The following is a 22,368-nucleotide window of genomic DNA, read 5'->3' on the forward strand; positions in this document are numbered from 1 at the left end:
ACCTACCCTGGAGATGGTGAGCGGTGTGCTGAAGTCCCGTCCTCCCACCAGCCGAAAACCCCAAGGAGAGGGTCCCTTTAGTGTCACAGTCTGGGTCATGTTTGGCAGTTTGGACAGCGAGATGAAACAGAATGATGACAGGCGGACAGAGGGGGAAATATCCGCTCTTCCTCGATATACGGGTCACTTAAAAAAAAGGCAAGTAGCAACAGTCCTCTGCCTAGCTGCTAGGCAACGCTGTCCCGTCTGTGAAAACTGTCCTCCTCTTTTGATTCAAGTTTAAATAACGAAGCCGCCTCTGACGTGGGATGACGGCTGTCCCGCCCGCCTCCCCTCAGCCGGTCTGTCCTCAGTGGGAGGGGACCAGTCCGCAGGCTGCTGGGACATGTCAACTGAGAGTCCCAAAACTCAGCTTGTTGTTTCAAGTTTAAATTAGGGTACCGATGTTCAGCAGTGTAAGCCATCGTCAGATGATTAGCTGGGTGGTCCATGTTTCTGACTTGTCATTCATTTAAGTTTCTTTCAGTTACTTTTCTTGCTGAAACACCAGTCAACACACAGGTAAGTTTCATACATCAATGACTTCCTTTGCAAAATCTATATTTCTACGGATTATTTTTACTATAGTCTACATTTAAAGAGAATTAGAAAAATATGTTACACATATAAATATTAAAATGCTTAATAAAACTATCAACCTGTATATTGAAATTATTAAAGAAGAGTAATATTATGCTTGTTTTCTCAATATAAATTCAGTTTATTTAAATTCAGTTTAGTTTATTCAAAATATAGCCTATTTAAAAAGTATATAAATCCGCATTATTATTTTTCAGATATTAATTTGAAGGCAAGGCAGCTTCTTTCGATATAGCACATTTTATACAACAGGGTGACTGAAAGAGGAATGAAATGTTAAACATATTAAAGGATAAATTTACAGAAAATGAGTAAAGAGAGAAGATATAAAAGGTAAAATAAATTGCTAAATGACTTAAAATCAACATTAAAAGTATAGCAAAAGTGCAGACGAGAGGTGCAAAAGATAATTTAAAATTATTTAAAATCAAATTTAAAAATTAGTTTGCCAATCAATAACCAATACAATAAGTTGAAGTTGCCAAACAGCTTGGACAGGTTATAGTCTTGTATTTTTGTATCATTATATTTAGTATCTACATATCTGTAGTTTTTGTACATGTACATATATTTTTTTCAATAAAGATTGAAAAAGAAAAAATACTATAGGCCTACATTTTAGTCAGCCATCCTGCATATATATTTATTTGAAAACTATAATTTGTAAGAAAGTTAGCAAGAATAAAGTCTATTTTATAGCCTATGTTAACAGAAGTTATAAGCTGTTGCTGTGCAACCATTAAGCAGCACTAGAAAACTTTGATGCACTGTTGTTTGTGTGTTGAAAAGGTCAGTCTCATGACTTTGAAACCCTGATGACTAAAGTACACACTGGTCAGTATTTTAACCCTTCAATAAATAAACTACATACCCACACCTTCATTATTGCATTATGTCTCAACTTTCATAGGGGCAGCCAGATGGGGCCCCTGAAAATCTTGGGGTGGCACACCAACACACAAAAACAATTGTATCAAGAGGGCTGTGGCTCTCCTGGCCACAAATTGATGGTGCTAGCTAGCGCCTCTTTGAAGCTGTAACAATATACCAAGTTGTTAGCATGCTAACATTTGTTAGCAATATTGATTAGTACTAATCACAACGTGCAGCTGAGGCTATTTGGATTGTCATTAATTTTTCAGATGCTCGTTAATAAACCAAAGTCCACCCATCCATTTTCATCCACTTATCTGGGGCAGGGTCACAGGGATAGCAGGGTGGGAAAGGTAATCGAGACATCCCTCTCCACAGCAAAGCTTTCCAGCTCCTCGTGTGGGATCCCAAGGCATTCCCAGGCCAGATGAGATATAATCCCTCCAGCGTTTTCTGGTTCTACCCAGGAGCCTCCTAACAGTTGGACGCGCCTGAAAAACCTCTAACACCCAGAGGGCATCCTGATCAGATGCCAGAACAACCTCAACTGGCCCTGTTTCTCTCTCTCAATAACAAAACAAAAACCATAAACTAAATTAAAATTCGACCTCATGATGGAACTAGTTGAAAGGTTGGTATCACCGAAGTTGTTACAATTCATCCTGTGGAGGGCATTAATAATTGTACCAAATTTGGTGGCAATCCATTCTACAGTTGTCGAAACATTTCACTAAAAATCCAATGGACTGACACGGCAACTTTGCCCTCCATAAAGCCACGCTGCTAGCGTGACTAAAGATAAATGAAAACAGAAAAGTTATGGCCTTTAGGGCTTGTATGCTAATCTGGACATTCCCTTTAAACTAAGGCCAGTAACTAACTCACTGATCAGGGGCTTAAGCAAAAAGCTGAAACACCTGAGTATCATCCTGAACAATGAAGATGTTGTGCTGTAATTTGGACGCCTCACTGGCAGAAAAGACCTCTCCCATTTGTCAATGGATATCCTCGTATCCTCTCTGCCCCACTTCTTGATTCTTTCATTTCCCCTGCCAATTACAGAGTGAGTCACTGAGCTTGAGTGTGATTTCTCTTCTGCAGAGGGAATGATCTCATCATAGACATTCCTGGGAATCTGCCGTTCAGACGACTGCAGGCATGTGGAGCTCTGTCTGAAGGTCTGAGTCAGTGTGAGTCAGACACTAACCCATCCCAGTTACCGTGTAAAAACAGTGGCACAGATGTCAAAGTCAACATCAGGTATCATCATCAGCGCATAATGAATGACGCCGTTTTTGAAGTCTTGTATAAACTTAAGCAATGAGCTGCTGGGGTACAACAGAGCACGTAAAGACAGTAATGACGCAAGCTGTATGATCACTTTAATGGTATATGACAGTGGTCAACTAATTAAGAAATAACCCAAGAATTTGCAAGAATTTAGTAAAAAGTACAAGAAAATTAACTGAAAATTTGCCAAAAAAACAACTCCAAAACAAATAAACACAAAAATAAAAAAAAAAAAAAAAGAAAAGGAAATGACCTGGAAAAAAAATTACTTAAAAAGTATAATAATTCAGTAAAATAATTTAAAATATATAATTCTTATTTTGGCAAGTTGCTTATTACTTTTTTTCTTCTGTTTCTGAAAAAAATCGAACCAATTCGCTCAGAGTTTAAAAGTTTAAAGACATGTGAAAGGTGTCTGAACGCAGTACAAGAAAAGTGATGTCATTCCAGGTGTCAGAGGGTTACTAGTAAAAAAAAAACACCATGCAAAAAAAACAATAATCATGTTTCAAAAGATGTCACCAAACATTATTTAGAGACTGCCCCTTTACTTGTTTTCCCTGGCACATCAAAGGGTGACTAACCAACAACAAGAAAGGATGAGAGGGCTGCAGACTGCTCTGGAGATTTATTGAGCAGATGAACAGGATGACATTTCGGATATGCATCTTCTTCAAAGCCTGTTCCCAATAAATCTAAACCTAACTACAGAGAGCTCCCAACCCTCTGTTCTTTTTCCCTGGATGGTCATCATTCGACATACCCTCGGCAGCGCCAAAGAGGCCCTTTTAAATCCCAACAAATCTATTGACTCTCTGATTTTGCCTCTGTATTACGTAGCCAAGGAAAACCTGAGGGGAAGCAGGTAAGACGAGCGGCGTTGTAATCATGAGCTGTCTGCCTCCGTCTGGATTTTCTCTGCTGTCTGGGAAAGTGATGTCATTCGAACTGTTGAGCAATCATCGCTTCCTCACCTTTGTCATTGGGTGTGAACAGAATCTAATAATTGTTAATGTCATCACAGAATACAAAGTAATCAGTACTTCAAAGTCTGAAACTTTGAAGTACAAGTCCTAAATCATAAATGCTTTTTTAAAAATTTGGCACTTGTTTCAACATGTTTGTTGAAGTCCTTATGTCTCCATAATATTAACTCTGAGTCCACGCCTCTGCTAGTAAAGGCCTTGACACACCAAGTCAACAGTTAGCCATCAATTTTGGTCTTCTGGAAAGCCCTAGTCGCTATGGTGTGTCCTTTACATCATTGGCCCTTGTCAGCTTTTCTTCCGCTTATTCAGTATGTTGAATCGTACACGTCTGTGAATGAAACTACTCTGATTGGCAGTCCCTCTCTTACAGAGAAAAGAAACCAGTTAGAAAAGTGAATAAAGGGCGAAAGTCAAGAGGGTCAAAACAAACTTGTTATATAAGGTAAGATTATTTTTCTTTAGCCATTGAGCTCTTTTGCAGAAAAGTTGGTTCCTTATGGTTTGTATTATTGTTCACTAACATACACTAAATATGCTTTGTTTTTTCAAAATTGGATTGTGTTGTTAATGGGCAAACTGGCTAACTTGTGTACTGACGGTCTTCCGATGTCCCTTTTTTGGATGATGATCACAGACTACCGCTGTCTGCTGGTACAGAGTACTTTACTTTCACGCATAACATACATGTTGGTTGGCTGTCGGTTGTAGTCTTTACAAAGTGTGTATGTGCAACTTTTTGATCAAGACACAGGCGACGTGAGGCAATGTAACAGTCGGCTTTCATTGCTGCTACTTCTTTGATGTCGGTCTGGAGTTTCTAGGCCTTAATATTGGACTTAAATTTTGTCAGCTGGCCAGAAACATGACTCATCATGAATTCTAATGTTGCTAAATGTTTGACAGATACATGTCAATAAAGAAACAACACTTTCACCACAACAAGCTGATAATATGTCAATGTTTTATTTTCAGAATCCCATTAGGAGCAGAGCTCAGAATCACTACCATCATTTTGAGTGGGGTCCAAAAGTCTGCTGCGGCCTAATCTAGAGGCAGATGTAACTCCTGATTAGTAACATCTTTGACGCATTAACAACAAAACAAAGCTTCTTTAACGCATTTTTTTCAGCTAACAGTACATTTGGTAGCTTTATGTCCCCTGCATTGAAAGTGGTTGGCTGAATGTACTGGCACAGACTGGAAACAATGGTGCCACTTTAAGTGCTGTGCCTGGAGCAACCCACGGGGAAGCAAATAGTTGTAGGGAAGTCATGAAGCTTAATTTATGTGGTTTCAATATTGCTGAGTCAGAGATGAAAAACAGATGATTTCATAGCATAAGACCACCGCAGGCCCTAAGCTATCTCCTAAGAATTCTGCAGACTTACAGACTAACCATCTGCAAGTTGATGTATTATAAATAATTAATAGAGAAGAACAATTGATACCAGGGGAAATACTTATCTTTATCTGAACAGTATGTGTTCGCATCTTTCACAGTTATCTCTGAATCAAAACTTTAGGCCCTAAATGTGCCTGTGAAGCTGCTAAATAGCAACTAGTTTATGGTAATTGTACTGAGCAGCTCCTACAGTAGTGTATGAGTATCCATACAAGCATTGTGTCTCTCTTTCTATATGCTCAGTAAATGTCAGGGTGGAAGCATGATTAATTGCACACAAATGTATACGTTTCAATAACTCCTTAAAAATCAACCTTGACATCTATCAGCAGCCTTGTAATTGAATGGCTACGTTTCCTGGCCACACACAGAGACACACATGCACACTGACCAGATGCTGGCGATGAATATTTAATATAGTGCTGAAGCGTTACTGTTGTTGGAATAACAAACAGATGTGAATTGATCTCCAAGTACGATCCATAAATATAAGATATAATCTAATAAGAATAATGTATTCACTAACTGTTGAGCCAGTGTGCTGACATGCAAGTAGGAGAGACTAAGTGTGTAGCTGGAGAAAATAACCTTGAGCTTTATGTTAAAATACTTTTATTTCATCGTGTTTAATGAAATATTACTATTATTTGATGCCTGAATTTGATTGATTCTTGTATTATTGACTTTGCACAGGCATGCACCCATAGCTTAAAGGGACAATTCACCCCAAACTCAAATATACACATTTTTCTCTTTTTTGTTGTGCTTTTTTATTAATCTAGATTTTTCTGGTGTGAGTTGCTGAGTGTTGGAGATGTAAAGATGTCTGCCTTCTCTCCAATATAATCAAACTGGATCAGTGGTTCCCAACTTGTGGGTTATAATCCAAAAGTGGGTCGCGGGTCCATTCTGAGTAGACTGCAAGTGACTTTTAGATTAAGTTTATATAAAACACACTTTATTTTGAAGTACAGTGAATTTCTGGCACAGTGCTGTTTCTGTTTATTCTTGCAACATGTCTTATTTTATTGTGTTCTAAGCCAACAGGTTGTTTACATTTTGTCAAATAAAATTGAATATGCAGTAATTTATCTAATGAGTGGACCTTGATCTAATAACTAAGGAGACACATGGACCTGGTGGCTGAACCAGTTGGGAGGAACTGAACTAGATGGCACTCGGCTTGTGGTTCCCCAAGTGCCAAAAAAACAACAACATTGTCTCTTTCCAGAAATCATGACCTGGTTACTTGAGGTAATCCACAGACCTTGTTGAAAGCAGTTTTATGTAGGAACTGTTTTCCTTCTACTGAACCACACCCCCTAACAGTATCACTGCGCAGAAGAAAGCGTACACCTACTGCCTTATGTTACACCTCTGCAAAAGAGGACACCATCAGTTTACATTTCGCGCCACAAGCACAAGCCTCTCATCCATAAGCAGATGTACACTTCCTTCTGCAAGGTGCAGCTGACAGGTGTAGTTCTGTAGAAAGTACATCGTTCCTACATAAAACAACAAGGTCACAACAAGGTCTGTGGATTATCTTGGGTAAACGGGTCATGATTTCTGGAAAGAGACATTGCTGTTAAGTTTTTCAAATATATTTTTTGGCACCACAAGCCAATCGCCATCTAGTTCCGTTACATAAGGGAGAAGGCAGACATCTCTACAGCCAATATCTTCAACACTCTGCAACTCACACCAAAACAAACTAGACTGCAAATAGCACTACAGGCAAAAGGAAAAAATGTTATTTTGGATTTTGGGGTGAACTGTCCTTTTAACTGTAACAGTGACAGGACTCAGTATCTTACCACTGGCTGAAACACTATGATAATTGCAGCTGGATATCACCTTGGCAAACTGAACACAGCAAAGTCATATTTGAAACTGCAAAACAATCACAGACATTGACTGATCCCTCTCAGGTTTTAGCTGGAAGAACAGGAACCAGATCTGCTCATTAAGTTTGGATAACAGATTTTTCCTATAAAACTGCTTAAGAATAACATTTCCCAGGCATGTGCTTGTCATAAAGAAGCATGAATAGGTACAGAGCTGTAGGTGGTATGTGAGGACATGTGTTCTCAGCATGTTTGCATGTGTCTCAAACGTGCTATTATGTAGTTTTTCCTATGTGTCTCATAGGCTGATGTGAGTAAGAACCTCACAAGGCAGAGTTTACCATTTTTTTGAAAAACTAATGTAATAATCTATTCATACAAACTGTTTTGTTGAATCAGTCTGAGCCAGATACATCACAGTCCATACATAAATGAACACCTACTCAATTTCTTTCTGCATTTGAATTGGCTCTGTATTCGCCCAAATTGTTTTTACAGTGAAACAGTAACTGAGGTTTTGAGTGCTGACTTTCAACCTTAAATGTTTTTGAGATTCTTTGCATCCATATTGGGTGAGCCGTGTTGGCCTATTTGCCCTTTTTGAGACTGTCCTCCAGATTAACAACAAACAGTAAATGCCCCAAAGCAGCTTGTTCACATTCAAGTAATATTTGGCCTTTATTGGCCAAAGGAATTGTAAATCTTGTGAAGGAAGTGGTGTGACATTTCTTACCATAAAAAACAAAAGTTGGACTAAAGCTACTTTCTAACTTGTTTACAACTCATTTCCCTACCTCAACCAAGTGGTTATTACTCATGAGAACGACTGTCCCCCAAAGTAAAAGGGAAAGTTTGCTATTTTTTATGTGGATGGCCAATTTGTGTTGATGGTAAATGTAGTCAGTTAAAGCAATACGTTCCTCAGTGCATGCCATATTGACCGAAAAAGCTGAGTTCACTGCATCAAAGCTTTCCTGCATTCAGCGTCATCATTTGATGTGACAGTGACGTAGTTGAAGACAAGGAGGAACTACAGGCTATTTCCATGTGGGTTTCTAGCTTCTGGGTAGCCAGGGGACATGCTCTAGATGACACTCAAAAACACAACTGCCTTGCTCTCTTAGATTTAGTTGCAAACAAGTCATGTTTCCAACAGTGAAAATGGCATCCTAAAATATGAGCGCAGAGGATGATATGGACGAGGATACATTTTAGCATTTTGGCTGACTCGGATATTCAGCTGTATTTATTCAAGCTATAGCGTATACAGCCACAAAAATGCAGCACAGAGAGGCAAGGCTGCTGCATTAAAGAGGACCCTTAAGAAGGTTAGAAAGCAAAACAAATTTTATCAACTGACCAGCAAGTTAAAGGGGGCAAATCACCACTGAATGTTTCATCACTTGTTTTTTGTAAAGTGGGAATTTTGTGCGTAATGCATCCTGGTACACATAGGCACTGCTGGTACAGCTCTGCAACAGATTGGACATACACTTGAAAGGTGGCGAATTTTCCGTTGAACAAATTATTAATTTTAACCCAAAACATGACTTTTCCCTAAACCTTACCAAGTCACATTTGTGTCCAACCTTAACCGTAATGTTGTCATAAATGGAAATGTATTTTTTTAGCAGTGATTGTTGCTTTTTAAATAAATGCCTTAACCCTAACCCAACACTTGATTGATGCGCAGTGAGACAGTTTGGTGGTCACATTATGCAACCTAATCCACTTAAAATTCTTGAATGTCACTTGTGATCATATATTACAACTATTTCAATTTGATATTATCTGGGAAAGTGTGACTTTTTCCTTCTTTTCTCACGCTTTTCGTCCCTCCTCTCTATGGCCCTTACACCCACTCTCTCTTTCTAATTCCTTCTCTCACACAGGGTATATAATTAAGCTTACCAGGATGAATCATCAAACTATTTCCACCAAACCATCCATTTAAACCTAAACGAGCTATAGAGAGCTCCTCTCAAGAGTAACAAACAAAAAACCCTAATTGACTTCAAGCCCCCTTATTATGCTAAAAATGAGACAATCTGATGCCGTGACGAAGACTTTAAACTGACTTTCTTGTAAACAATCCAGGTAAAAAGAGCAACAAGAGCATTGGGCAGGCCCACGGCAACAGGAGTGGCACAAGGAATGTATGTGGGCACTACTTTAATTAAATTAAAATAAATATCCAGGGGCTGATTGAACAACTGTAGGTTAGGCTTACGTCATTTTTTGTCTGTGTGGGTGATGTCAGGGCTCGGAACAACACAACCACTACAATTATAGTCACGACTGCAGTTATGATAACATCAAGTTTGCACGAGAACATGGAACGTTTTGGGTTGGACTCCAAATCAGAAGAATGTCTCTTTGCACAAAATGCAAGTTATACTTAAATGAATCCAGAAATGACAGAAACATCCAACTTCTTTTACCAAACCTGCTTTTTGAGCTACATCAGCTCTAACACAGTGAATAAATATTTATTTAGACCAGAGAAAACCATAATAACCTTAAACAGATTCACAACTATGACTCCATCACCACTGTGCCATTTTGGTGAAGACAGATAATTGAAATAAAGACAAACTTCTGCTCCAGGCCTCAAGTTCTGGCTTTGGAATCATCTTGATTCAGCTCTGATTTAATTATTTCTGATTAACCTAATACCCCATGCAGACATTATACCACATCAACACTCTAACAATGCATTCTTTGTCCTGATGTGCTGGATGCTTCTGACCTGGGAAAGACAAACAAATGTTTCCCATGTGTTGACAACTGAGTTCAGCACATTCACTGCTTCGTTTGTGTTTACAGTCGATGTACAACACCACAGAGTGGAGGGCCACCGCTATTCAAGCCAGATGGAGGGCTTACGTCTGTGATTGCCTGCCTGTCTATATTTGGTAAGCTATTGTTGATACATACAGTATACATGAATACGTAACATAAATACAACACGCATAACATTATTTTCTTTTTTTTCTCAAATCAATGCTGCAACTGTGTTTTGCAGTGGTATACCCATATACTAAAGTACTCTTTGTCATGATCTTAGCTTTTTGTGGATTTTGTTTTGGGGGTTTTCTGTTTGTGTGTTTCTTGTTAATTATGTTCTGTTTCCTGTTTTATTTTGCATAGCCACTCCTCATGTGTCAATGTACTCCCTGTCTTTGTGTGTTTTCCCACCCTAGTGTTTTCCTGATTAGTTTCACCTGTCTTCTATTAGTCTGGTTTGTCCTTCCTTGTTAGTCTTCCCTGCACACCTGTTCTGTTTTAGTCTTGTTTGCTGCACCCTTGTGTTTCCTGACACACCGTCAGTATTAGGCAGTCCCTGTGCTTCCCCTCTGTTACCTGTGTTCATCTGTCCCAGCTATGTGTCGTCCCCCTGATCCATGTCCTGTGCATATATACCTGTGTCAGTTTGTCTGTTATCCCTGCTGTGATTCCTGTATTATCCTCCTTGTGTTCTCCTGCGTTTTTCTGCTGCCTTCACCTGAGTTCCTGAGTTTCAGTTTAGCTTTTGATTCGTATTTTATTCGTACATTGTGTTTTGGTCACTTGCTTGTATTTTGGACATTGTAATCAGTATTAAAGCTGTCCTGCTTTTTTTCATTCTACATTTGGATCCTCTTTTAACCTCACCCATGACACTCTACTTTGGGGCCTTGAGATAGAGTAACTGGTTTAACTATCGAATATTGTTTAATTTACATAACTATACGGCACAGTGTTATATACGAATGATTGTTATTGTCATACTGTGCCCTCATACTATTGGAAGTTGATTGAGATTTGATGACGCAAAATTGCAAAATTGAGGAAGAGAGAGAAAATAGCGAGATGCAAAGAGAAGAGACAGGCCAGAGAGTTTCCAAAGTTTACGATCATTTCACGAGAGGTCTGTACAGTGTGTCTATTGTAAAACCAAACTAGACTACCACAGTAGAGCAACGTCAGTGCTTCAGCTTCTCAACAGAAAACATCCAGACGGTGTCCTGTCCATAAAGCAAACCCAACACAAGGAAACATTTATGTTAGCATTGAACATAATATAATTTGTGGATGCCAGGATCTGGCATCCTGTTTCCTCCATGTGAAATATTCTTAAAGCACTGGGGAGTGAAAAAACACTGTTTTATTATGAGACCTGTCTTTTTTTTCCTTTTGTGTATTTGCTATTGTTCTTTAATAGAGCACAAGTACTTTGTATCCAAGTACTCAATTAATTGATGGAATAATCAGTATGATACTTGTTACTGGAATAATTGATAGGCTTGATACTCTCCTAATTACAAAATTTAGGTACCTATATTTTACTTTCAAAGGGAAATATTGCCCTTTGAATTGTTGAACATTTACAATCCGAATTTGTAAGACTGCCAAATACTACATCGATGCCTCCAAATCAGTGCTGCAAATATTCTTACTTTACAGAATTGTTCACACACAAAAAACATTCAAAATGCATTTTTTCCCACAGTTACCTCTTGTGGTATCCAGCCATAGTAATTAACAGGGTAGTTAAGGTTTTATTTCTGCAGTTTTCAGGATGTCAGTTTCTGATTCTTGTGCCTCCACACGAATAAAACGGATAATCTGTTGAGAACAGTTTTTTGTACAGAGATGATTTATTTTACAAAAATAGTTCCAACAAAAAGTATCCACATCTTGGCAATGCTGCGAGCACAAGTGCAGTTCCTTAACCTGCACTGCATTGAGGTGTAGGCGGAAATGCTGAGACATATCTCAAGACCTGGATCTACAGCTAAACCTTGTGACTATAGATATCACAAGAGGTAAGTGAGAAAATGTCTTATTAATTTCTTTTTGATAAGCTGAAGCTTTAAGGATACAGCACTTTTTCTTCCATGTGTTTTGCTCTTTTCACTCGAGCACTTCTTCCACGGCTGCGTACTGTAGCGGTGTCATTGCGTGAGGTATTTAACAGTAGCTGTGTGCTTGTAATCCATGGTAGTAAATGGGCTTTAGGGGATTTAACAAGCGCAATGCTCTGTGTTCCCTCTGTCTGTTAATTGTGGTAAGTAATTGGAAACTTCTTTGTTGGTTATGGGAAAGTTACAAAGCACAATCTGTAGCTTTGTACTGTATACTGGGGATTGTCTGCCTGTAAAGTGGCTGAATTCTAAGTAAGTATACAGTGTTGTGCAGTGTTTACCTCAAAATAAAGAAAAGGAGAAGGGTTTGTTTCTACCGTGAAAAGTGTATTCCCTGCAGTGGTCTTGTTTAAAACCACATCAGTGTTTTCACTTTGACTCACTTCAAAGGGCAATCACAAACCACCAAAAATCACTATCTCTGACTCGGAGGCCTCCCACAAGGAACAGGTGTTGTGAAGCAGAGCTGAGAGTTTACACACATCATAAAGCAAAGGGGAAGTCCCTGATAGCTGAGTCCTTTTCAGTCATACCAGGCAATCACGAACACACAACTGAAGACAGTGCTGAGACAGAGAGTGATTTGAGTAGAAGGAACACAATCTGTGCTGACCAAGGAGCGAGGATTAATATTTTATTGTATGTTTCAATGATCTGGGCCAACACTTTTATTGTATGCCATTGGAGACTAATTGGTTGTTTTTCTTTTCCTTTTCCAAACTACCCTGATGGCAAATGTATCCAAATGCCTTATTGTATGCCATCATGTGTTAGCCTAATCTAATAAATAAAATGAAATAAAAAGAAGAAGAGAATAAGTATATTGTGGATTTATATGCATTAAAACACAGTATAGGTGACCACAATGAGTAGAGGGAGACTGAAGTAGGTTTTTCTCAGTGTTTTAGAAAGACATTTCACGCATAAGCTCAAATTTTAAAGGTGCAAATACACGTGAAAGGCATCTGAAAGTAGCACAAGAAAAGGGATTTTGTTCCAGGTTTAAAAGGGTTAAATAGAAATATTTTATGAGAATGTCATGTTTTAGTAGATTCAAAGTGTGAATCTTCGCTCTAGGTTTCAAAGGGTTAATGCTGACAGCCAAATAAGGGGATAGCTTTGACTTTAACTGTCCAGCCCCTCAACCAGTTCTCCAATCACATCAGACCCCATGTAAAAAAAAAACAACAACAACTTGGGACTCCTGTTCAACATCACCCTGGAATTCGATAGACATGTTATCACATTTGTCAAATCTAAATCAAGATCAAGACTCAGAAGAAGTCATCCATGTTCTAATAGCCTCTGGAATAGATTATTGCAACTCCCTATTTTTGATATCAGCTATGCTTCCTTTCACTGCTTGCAACTGGTATAGAGCATTGCTGCCAGATGAACCTGCTAACAATTCTTGACATGATTTGCATTCTTCATTTATACATCTAAATGTCTGTATGCACGTATGTGTGTACATTTTTCATGTATGGGTGCACTATGTATTTAAGTCCTTTCCCTTCAGTTTGTGATTGTTATAGAACACTTGAGCACCAAATCACTTTTTTTTGTTAAAATGCTCTATGAATAAAGTTGACTTTGACCTTGGCCCTGACCGTATTATTGATCGATTGATTAGCTGCGGGCTGAGCGTGCTAATCTGAGCCAAAGTCTTGGAAATCTGAGAGCGTGACATGAGTCAAACTACCTAAAACCTAAGAGACCTAAAACAAATCATGCATCTTTTCAAGTTATTTGAGCCAAGCTTCCTCTTTTCTTCATACTTCAAAAGCATGAAGTCTGTTGCTAATGTTTTTGATGTTTATAGTTTGGCTGCCCACACAGAAAACTGAGTACTTTCTCCCAATTTAACTGCCAGAAGAGTCTGATTTCAACACCTTACTGGTGCATCTCAACCACTTGTAGACACATGGTCTTCCACAACACACAGGCAATGCACACACATATTTACATGCCTGTACTTCAAATACACATAATACAATGCAACAGCATTGAATAAAATTCATTCCTATGCAGATCCTTTTTTGTCGTCGGTGGTGGTACGTGTGTCCGTGTCGTGGCTTAACCTTTTTTAGGGCTGTAGTAGAAACCAGAATGAAGTACAAGCGTTTCCCTTCAAGACTCGTAAATAACTGAGATTTTAACGTGTGGAGTCACTGGTGCGTTTAGCAGGCAAGTGTCCACATTTTAAGATCCCAGTCTTCCTGCACAGGATCATGGGATGAAATACAGCTACTGGTCAGCAGCTGCTGTTTAACACCAACCTCCCGACACACACACGTACACACACTAACAACAAGACACGCAACAAGCAGACCAATTAAAACGCTGTGGGAGTCCTTGTTTATAAAGAGTGTACTGACGCAGTTAAGATGTCCTCTTAAAACCATCCCGACAGCAACATGTAAAAAGAAAAAAAAAGCATTTGTGAGGATTTTGGAAGACACAAGTTAAAACTAAAAAGGTTAATATAAATATGAATGCATAAACAATTCTATTTTTTTCCTCTGTGTATCCCAGATCCCTCTGTTGCCCTCCCCAGTTTCTCCCTTCATCCTCTCTAACTACTTTGGTCTAGCCCTCTATAGGAATGTCAAACAGCACTTGTGAGAAACAAACATAAAAGGGACTACCAAAGAGTGTACACACACACACAGACACACACAGACACACACAGACACACACACACACACACACACACAGCTCCACCTACACACAAACCTCTACAACCACCCACTCACACACTCTCAGGAAATTACCCCGTGTCTGGCTTTTGTTTCATTTCATTTCTTGAAAGCTTGTGTATCTGTTTTCTTCTCTTTGCACCAAAAGCATCAGCTGAACTTAACCAGGCCGCAATGTGCAAAATTAACCCCTCCCATGGTTTCACAAACGATGTGAAAAATGTCATGCATACCTTGTGGTGGAATCATTGGCGTAATATGAGAAAAATACTACTATCACATCATCACATCATCTTAGAGGAGCATGGTGGCACCATGTCATCACTGAAAGTGCCTTAAACAAACAAAAATCTTAAAAACTGCTATTTTAAGGACAGATTTCTCAACTAATGGGCCTTAAAGACAAACCCGTGGCTTAGCTCCATTCCATATATTCAAATGCAAATACACATCCTGCTTCACCTCACTGGGTTCCACTTATAGCACAGCCTCTGGTTGTTTTTTTGTTTTGTTTTGTTGTTTTCCTTTTGTTAAGTCCTATCCTCCCTAAACTCTACACTTGTTTTCTTTGTATTTTTACATGTATACATTTTGTTCTGTAGTAAATGTCGAAAATATTAATTTTTTTGTATTATTATATCTGCAAAATTCAATAAAAAGTTAATCACAAAAAAATAGTGTTCTTTAAAAAGTACCTCATCAAACTATTGTTTCTCTGCTCCATATTGTGTTTGGATAAAATCCATTTTGGAAAATTCACTATCTTGAACCTCCCTTTCATCATGCAGAAAAATCTGTTTTTATGCTGCAGTTATTGTATGATGAGTACAATTAAAGCCATCAGATATAACGAGAAACAGATTGACTTCTTCCCCTTATCTTTTCACTATTTCCAGCTGTCTGTTCACTGATGCACTAAGTGTGTTTGTGTGTGTTGTTTTGGGGCGAGGGGGGGAGCTGAACATTTCTGAGACATCCATGAAGAATGCTTTCAGAGCCTGTTTACAGCCTTCTGGGGGCTTCAGGGACTTCAGTGGCTTTAGGGGGACTAAAGAGGGAGAGTTTAACCTTCTTTGCATGATGACTTCCAGACTATCGCGTGTTGCTTCTCTTTTATGCCCTGTATCCCTGTCAGGGTCCATAATCAAGTTTATCCCTCTGTGAAACTAACTTTTTATGGCATGAATTAAGGGTTTCACTGATTTATATCTCAGACAAAAACAGCATTGGGCCAAAATGAGACATTCATAGAACTTTTATTGGTGATATTTGCATCCATAGCGGAGCAAGAAAACAAAGACGTCGATGAAAATGTGAGGGAGTTTGGGGTTATGTAAGTAAAAACTTAGGACTTATGAGCAAGTGAATACATTGTTGTGAACCCTAACTGACACTCAAATAAAACTGACTGTGACAGAATTTACCAGCTCTGTAGCCCAGAAATTACGTTTAAACACAACTAATTTGAAACCGCATATGTTTGAGGGAAATTTGACGCCGAGCGAATTACGTTTTCTATTAACATAAAGAGGAAATGTTGCTAATTAACTGACAATTTGCAAAATGTTTATACTGAGCATATCAGAAAATTGTTCACTAACAGCTTATTGGTTTTCGTCGAAATACGCAATCTTGCGATTGTCTGTCCACTTGTGACTACAGCATTATTTTATTACCTTTTTTTCATTAAAATGTATCCAAAATCCTGGTCTTTCCCTTAACTCAACTAAAGTGCATTTGTTGTGTAAACCAAAGACATGAGTCTGGACATGAAACCAAAGCATTGGTATCACAGTCCTGCACTTTATGTACCTGCCGTCATCCCCTAAAATCTAACAAACTGATCTGTCTTAAAATAGTCTTGAAATCTTGAAATTCTATTTGAGCTACAGAACTGATCAGACATTGTGCTACCAAATTCTGGATGGATTGTTTCATATTGAAATATATCAGTGGTATGACTCAGGGGTATTTAAATTTCAATATCAAGTATAATGTGCAGGATTTCTTTCCTTTCCACTGAAAAGGTCAGCGTTTTGTCGGGAGCTAAAATGGGTCAGCTGATTTTGGCTTTTGCGGTGGATCCCCACCTGCCAAGAGTAACAATATGTTTTCATTACACCAGCTCCCAGTAGAGACAACATTTCTTAAATTTAGGTCAACTCCACATGAGATTTTTTTTTTTTTTTTTTACAAACAAGAGTTTTATCACAAACGCTCTTCAACGCAAGAACAAGAACAGAAATAGACCTATTAAAAAAGAAAGCCCACACAGAGTGAAAATATTCAGGAAACCTCTCAGTAGCTGAACTCCAACAATCGGGCCACTGTGGGCCCATTACAGTCACTAACCAGGCTTCTGCTGAGACCTAATCATGTAATTGAATCTCCACTCCCTCTACCTTGAAGACCTAACTCGATTACAGGTGCACTAATGTTTGCCATTTGGGGGAGTTATTTTTTTCGGCTACTTTGGATAGCCCAGCCGAAGTCACTGACATCATGTCTGGTCTGGATATGTTTTAAATATTTTCCTGATAGATGATGGATGTTTTATTTTTACTTTTGTTTTGGAACAGTGCAGATGAACAGAATTAGATTAATAGAAAGTACCTAGAATATAATTACTGCATGCACAACGTCATATCTGATTGGCACAGATCAGAGTTTTTGTTTTTCTTTCTCTTTCCTTATCCGTGTCACTCTCTCGGGAATCGGTCTCACTTCCTTCAACAGGTTGTGGTTTTGAGGTGCATGCGGTTTTTGGCCTGAAGTGAACAAGTGTGATTCAGTATGAAACGGGAAGAAGACAAGGGGGCCTGCACTCTCTCTCTTTCTCTGTCTAAGCTCCCATTTGAAATGTTACCATCCTCCCTCGGCTCCTTGATTGCTTCAGCACATGTCTGAGGGAGTGTTTTTCTATGCCTCCCTGTGCTGTTACCAGTCAACCACCCTCTCCAAATGAGAACAAAGTGCTCTGGATGTCAATGTAATTTGACAGCCAGCAGCAGCACTACAAACCTAAGGTCACGCAAGACTCTCACTGTTTTGTGGATTTGGTGGGCTCATAATTTACACAGCGAAGATGATTTGACCTCCTTCCTGACTGAGAGCCTTCTTATTGCCAAGCTGTGAGTCAGGTTTAGCCCTCAATCACAGCGGTGGTCTCGTAGGACTTTTTAGTTCTCACATTAAGAAAAGATATCCAAAAAATTGAAAGTGAATCAAATATAAACCAAATGCACACATAAATAATGCATGGCAACAAATCCAACTTGGAGCACCATCCATCCCTCACTACCAGGAGAGGGAGGAAGCCAGCGAGCGTCTGCTAATCTGCCTTTCTCATTTGCATCCTTTATTGCTGTGGGAACCACTGAAACAGCAGACAGGACGGACGTTTCCAGTCCTTGTGTGGTATGAAGTTCACCACTGGACCAAGAGTAGCTCTCTCTCTGGAGACGCAGCCTCCAGAGTCCTGTTTGTAAAGGTTTTTGTACTCGCTTGGTCTTTCCACCCGAGTGACAGCTAGTTTGTTTGTGTTACAAACCAACTTGGGGCCAGTTCTTGGAAAAGAGTGTGCGTGTTGGTTTCAGTCTTTGGTTGATTTCAGTGACTTTCAGATCATAAGAGATGATGTATAGGTTGGAGGTGACCTTGTCAGTGATCCTGGACTAAGAACTTTGACTCAAGTACTTCAGATGAAAATACACTCTAAAACCTGAAGTGACAGCCTCATCCATTTTGCTCTTTTCTATTTATGTACTACAAGCTTGGTATTTCAGATTTGATTAATTATTAATTATGAAGGTTGTATAAATTGTTTGGTTTCTAAAAACGTCAGAAAATAGTAAAAAAAAAAAAAAAAAAATGCCCACAATTTCTGATTAGCGTTAAATCCTCCAAAATAAGGCGCTGAAACCAGTGAAATTAATGTTCCTGAGAAAATCGATGACTGTTTCCTTGTTTATTTGTTAGGACCCTCAATAGCTGTGTCCTTGAGCAAAATATCCAAGATATTGCCACTGCTGTCATACATTGGTGCCATCGTCTAGAGCCATCTGCACAGCACCTATCTCCACAGTATCAAGTTCCCGCTGTTCAACCAATACTAGCAGCTCCATTGATTCTGAGTGCTGGGTTGGCCCACACAGCTGTCAATCATCACGTTAAACAACTGATTGGTTATCAAGATAATTATGAATAATTTTAGCTCTATTCTACAGAGCAATATAATATTTATTGTAACCTGCTAAAAAAATAAATCCGTCAAACAATACACCAATTTAAAATTAAAGCTATCATAATTTTTGCTTTTATGCATCTCTAAATCCTATTAGTTTTTACTGTAATAATGGCAGAAAATACATAAATAAAGAGGCCAAAGTAATCTGCTTACATGCAGTAAAAACAAGTCTGTTCTCTCCTGTAAAAAACATAATTTGGCCCAAGTTTCGATTAGTTTAACATTGCGTTCGAAACATTCAGTTCCAATTTTAGGTTAAATTTTAGGTTTCCTTACTGTGTATGCAAAACCTTTGTATAGCATCGCATGCATCGCTAGAGGAGGATATGTTTCTTTCAGACAAATGACCAGCTTGGGCCTGGCAGGTCAGGGACGAGCCTCGTCCTTCCTTCTGTATTTCACAACCATAATAGGCTGCAACCTGTTTGTGCATCTACTCGAGCTGCTCGCTCTTTGACTAGAAAGAGCTGAGTCAATATTGGTGAAGCCGTAACTCACTGATATGCTGAATGCTTAATGCTTCGGTGACAGGAGCCTTTAGTCAAATGAGGGGTGAGCAAACAGATACACTTCCGCACAATCACTCACAAACACATGCTTGTTCGCACTGTAAAAGAAGGGAAATGCTGAAATGAAAAAAAGATACAGAAAAAGGAGAAATTCAAGCTTTTTATTATTTAATTACATCAAACTGAAGAAGTTATGGATAAACCTAAAAAGTTGGGAATGACCCCGGAAATGTAAGAATACGTTTTTTCTTGTTATCTATGACTTGTCAAGATTATTCCTAAATCTTAAGCGTTAGCCCTGACTTTTACAGGTGGTTTCGAGGGTTTGCATTATTCACAACATTTTACAGCGGTTCCCAACTTTTGTTGGTTAAGTGCTTTTCTAAATCCATCCAAGGTAGTAAAAAATGACGTTGCCTAACATTCAAACCCCAAACTCGTCATGTCGGAAGAAACAAGTCAGGTCACGTTCAGACTAAGGATACATGACCCCCAGAATTGGCCAAATAAAGTGGTCCAATTCCAGCTGCCATCACACTATTTTACACTTTAAGTTATTTCCAGTTTTTCATTGTCATTACAAAATTTTAGTGATATTTTCCAGACTATACATTTTACTTTACATGTTTGGCTAACATTTCAGCTTTTTCATAGGCCTTTCAGCTTCATGAATTCAACCTGAAAAGCATGGAGGAATTTCTTTTCATTCCTCTGCAATCATTATCATTCTTTAATACATTATTGCAAACATTTAAGGCTGAATTTCTATTATTCTCAGACTGGAAGGCATGGTGACTCAATGGTTAGCACAAATATGCAAACTCCACACAGAAAGGTGAAGTTTAGATGAATTGGGGACTCTAAATTGCCCATGGTGTGAGTGTGAAAGGCTGTCTGTTTATATGTGTCAGCCCTGTGACAGACTGTGATCTGTCCAAGGTGTAACTCTCATCTTAGCGAGGCTCCTGCGACCCTGAACATAATAAGTGGGTAGAGAAAATGGATGGATTAACATGCTGTCAGTAAAGTTGTCAATAACACACCAATCAAGCTGACTTCACAACACATTCCTGTAATTTCTGTAGGTATCGGGTGTTAAACACCACCCATTTGGGAGTCCAACCTCCCTAAAACAAATGTAAAGGATTACTTCTAAATGGTATTTGACATCAGTGCAGTGTGAACAACACTTTGTCTCTTCAGTCCCGAGGGGGCTCATTTCGTCTGTGCTGACAGACAGCTCATGTAACCCAATCCTCCAGTACTGCAGCCAGCCCTGAGACTTTACTACAAAGCTGGAGTCACACAAACACACCCACAGACCACAAGAAAACATGCCATGTGTGCTGCACAAAAATGTTAATGCTTTATTTGAATCCGCAAACGGTTTTAAGGACATGTTAGGTCAGAACAAAAAGCTGCGTCTTTATCTGATTGAACAGAAACATGGGAGTGCTCCCTCTCACACAGCAGACTACAGGATCCCTCCTTTGTGCTTTTAGTGGCTTTTTTTCTGCCTCATTACCTGGTTGGAGTCACTGGACCAGACATACACACACTGAATTGTTTTCTCTGTGTCTTACTGTGTTGTTTAAACTCCCACTAGGGTGGAATAAATGCCACTCAGGCTGGAGTCACAGTAACATCCCGGAGCTCAGTCGATGAGGTTTGATTAAAGCGTCTGAAACCTCAAACCTGCTCCGTGTGTGTTCGCTTTCAATCACACCGGCTCACACACAAGCAAAAGTTCAGATACCCTCTCACACACACATGTACTACACCGTCTCTCCTGTGTGCGTCCTCTCTAAATCTTCTCTGCAAAACAAGGAGAGCATCTTTGACCTTTTGACCCTTTTGACTTACCAGCCTGAGCCGAGCACAGGAAGAGGCTTAACGTGACGACGTACTTTAAACATCTGGAAAACCTTAACCTCCACTAAATGAATGGGTGGAAGTCGATGCTTGGTTTTCTGTCATCATGTGACACTCCACAACCTGATGGCGCTTATTCCAGACGGAGCCAGAAAACATATTTGGTGCACTGACGTCACCTTTACGAGACAATGTCTCCAACACTATACAATAAAGATGGACGACACATTCCTCAACCTTACTTTACTATTTGTTGTTTTCTTGTCTCAGATCGGTTTCTGTGCGTCAGGAAGTGTGGGCACGCCACACCGTTCTCTACAGGTAATTACTAATTCACAGTTTCAGTTTTAGCACAAAGCCTCTGCTCAGGTGTGAAAATTACCTGATGGTTGGCATGTTATTCCTCAACCTTGACAGCATGAAAACAAAATACCTTTGTGTTTATCTAAGAACAGAGACGCCCAGTTGTGTCAACAAAGCCAGATTTATGATAGGATTCATTATTGTGCCTAACTGTGGTATTTGTGGGAAAGGTCGCTTGTTACAACTGCAGATATGCTACAAACAAACAGATGAGCTGTTTCACCTGGATTTTACTGGATTTAATGTATTAAATGTCACAGATAATGTGAGACAATGATTACATTCAAAGCGCTATAAATTATCACAGTTTGAAATGTGCAGTAGGCAAAGAGTGACACCTGGTGAGCAAAGCATAAACTGCTGTAAACCAGGGGTTTTTCAAACTTTTTGGTTCATGGCAATACGAATAAGAGCAATAGAACAATTAAGCAATAAAACAATTATCCAGTAATTCACAAGAATATGAAAAAAAATAAATAGAGTTTGAAAAAGTAAACTCAAGTTTCTACAACAGAAAAATATTCTGGCTGCTCCAATATTCTGCTTATTATCCTGTGACCCCTTTGACCTCCAGGTTGGAAACTACCATTGTAAGCTGTTAAGCATTAGTGGAGTGTATTAAAAGAGCAGTTTGTGGGTTTTAGTGGCATCTAGTGGGGAGGTTGCAGACTGCAACTGACTGAAAACCCCTGCCATCCTGCCTGTCTTTCCAAGCATGTCAGAGAAACAACA

At 39.1% G+C, this 22,368-nt stretch overlaps 1 protein-coding gene across 1 annotated transcript in view; it reads right to left on the reverse strand.

The window, feature by feature from the left end:
* The window catches only part of pdlim4 (PDZ and LIM domain 4), a 54,809-nt gene extending 54,545 nt beyond the window's left edge, over positions 1–264 (reverse strand). Inside the window, exon 1 of the mRNA XM_042498849.2 lies at positions 7–264. Coding sequence (XP_042354783.2) covers positions 7–99 — 93 coding nt within the window. The 5' untranslated portion in view covers positions 100–264. The remainder of the gene's footprint in view (positions 1–6) is intronic.
* Positions 265–22,368: the final 22,104 nt, after the last annotated feature.

Source organism: Plectropomus leopardus, chromosome 15 (assembly GCF_026936395.1).
Source record: "Plectropomus leopardus strain MGB_pleo_1.0 chromosome 15, ASM2693639v1, whole genome shotgun sequence".
NCBI classification, from domain to species: Eukaryota; Metazoa; Chordata; class Actinopteri; order Perciformes; family Serranidae; genus Plectropomus; species Plectropomus leopardus.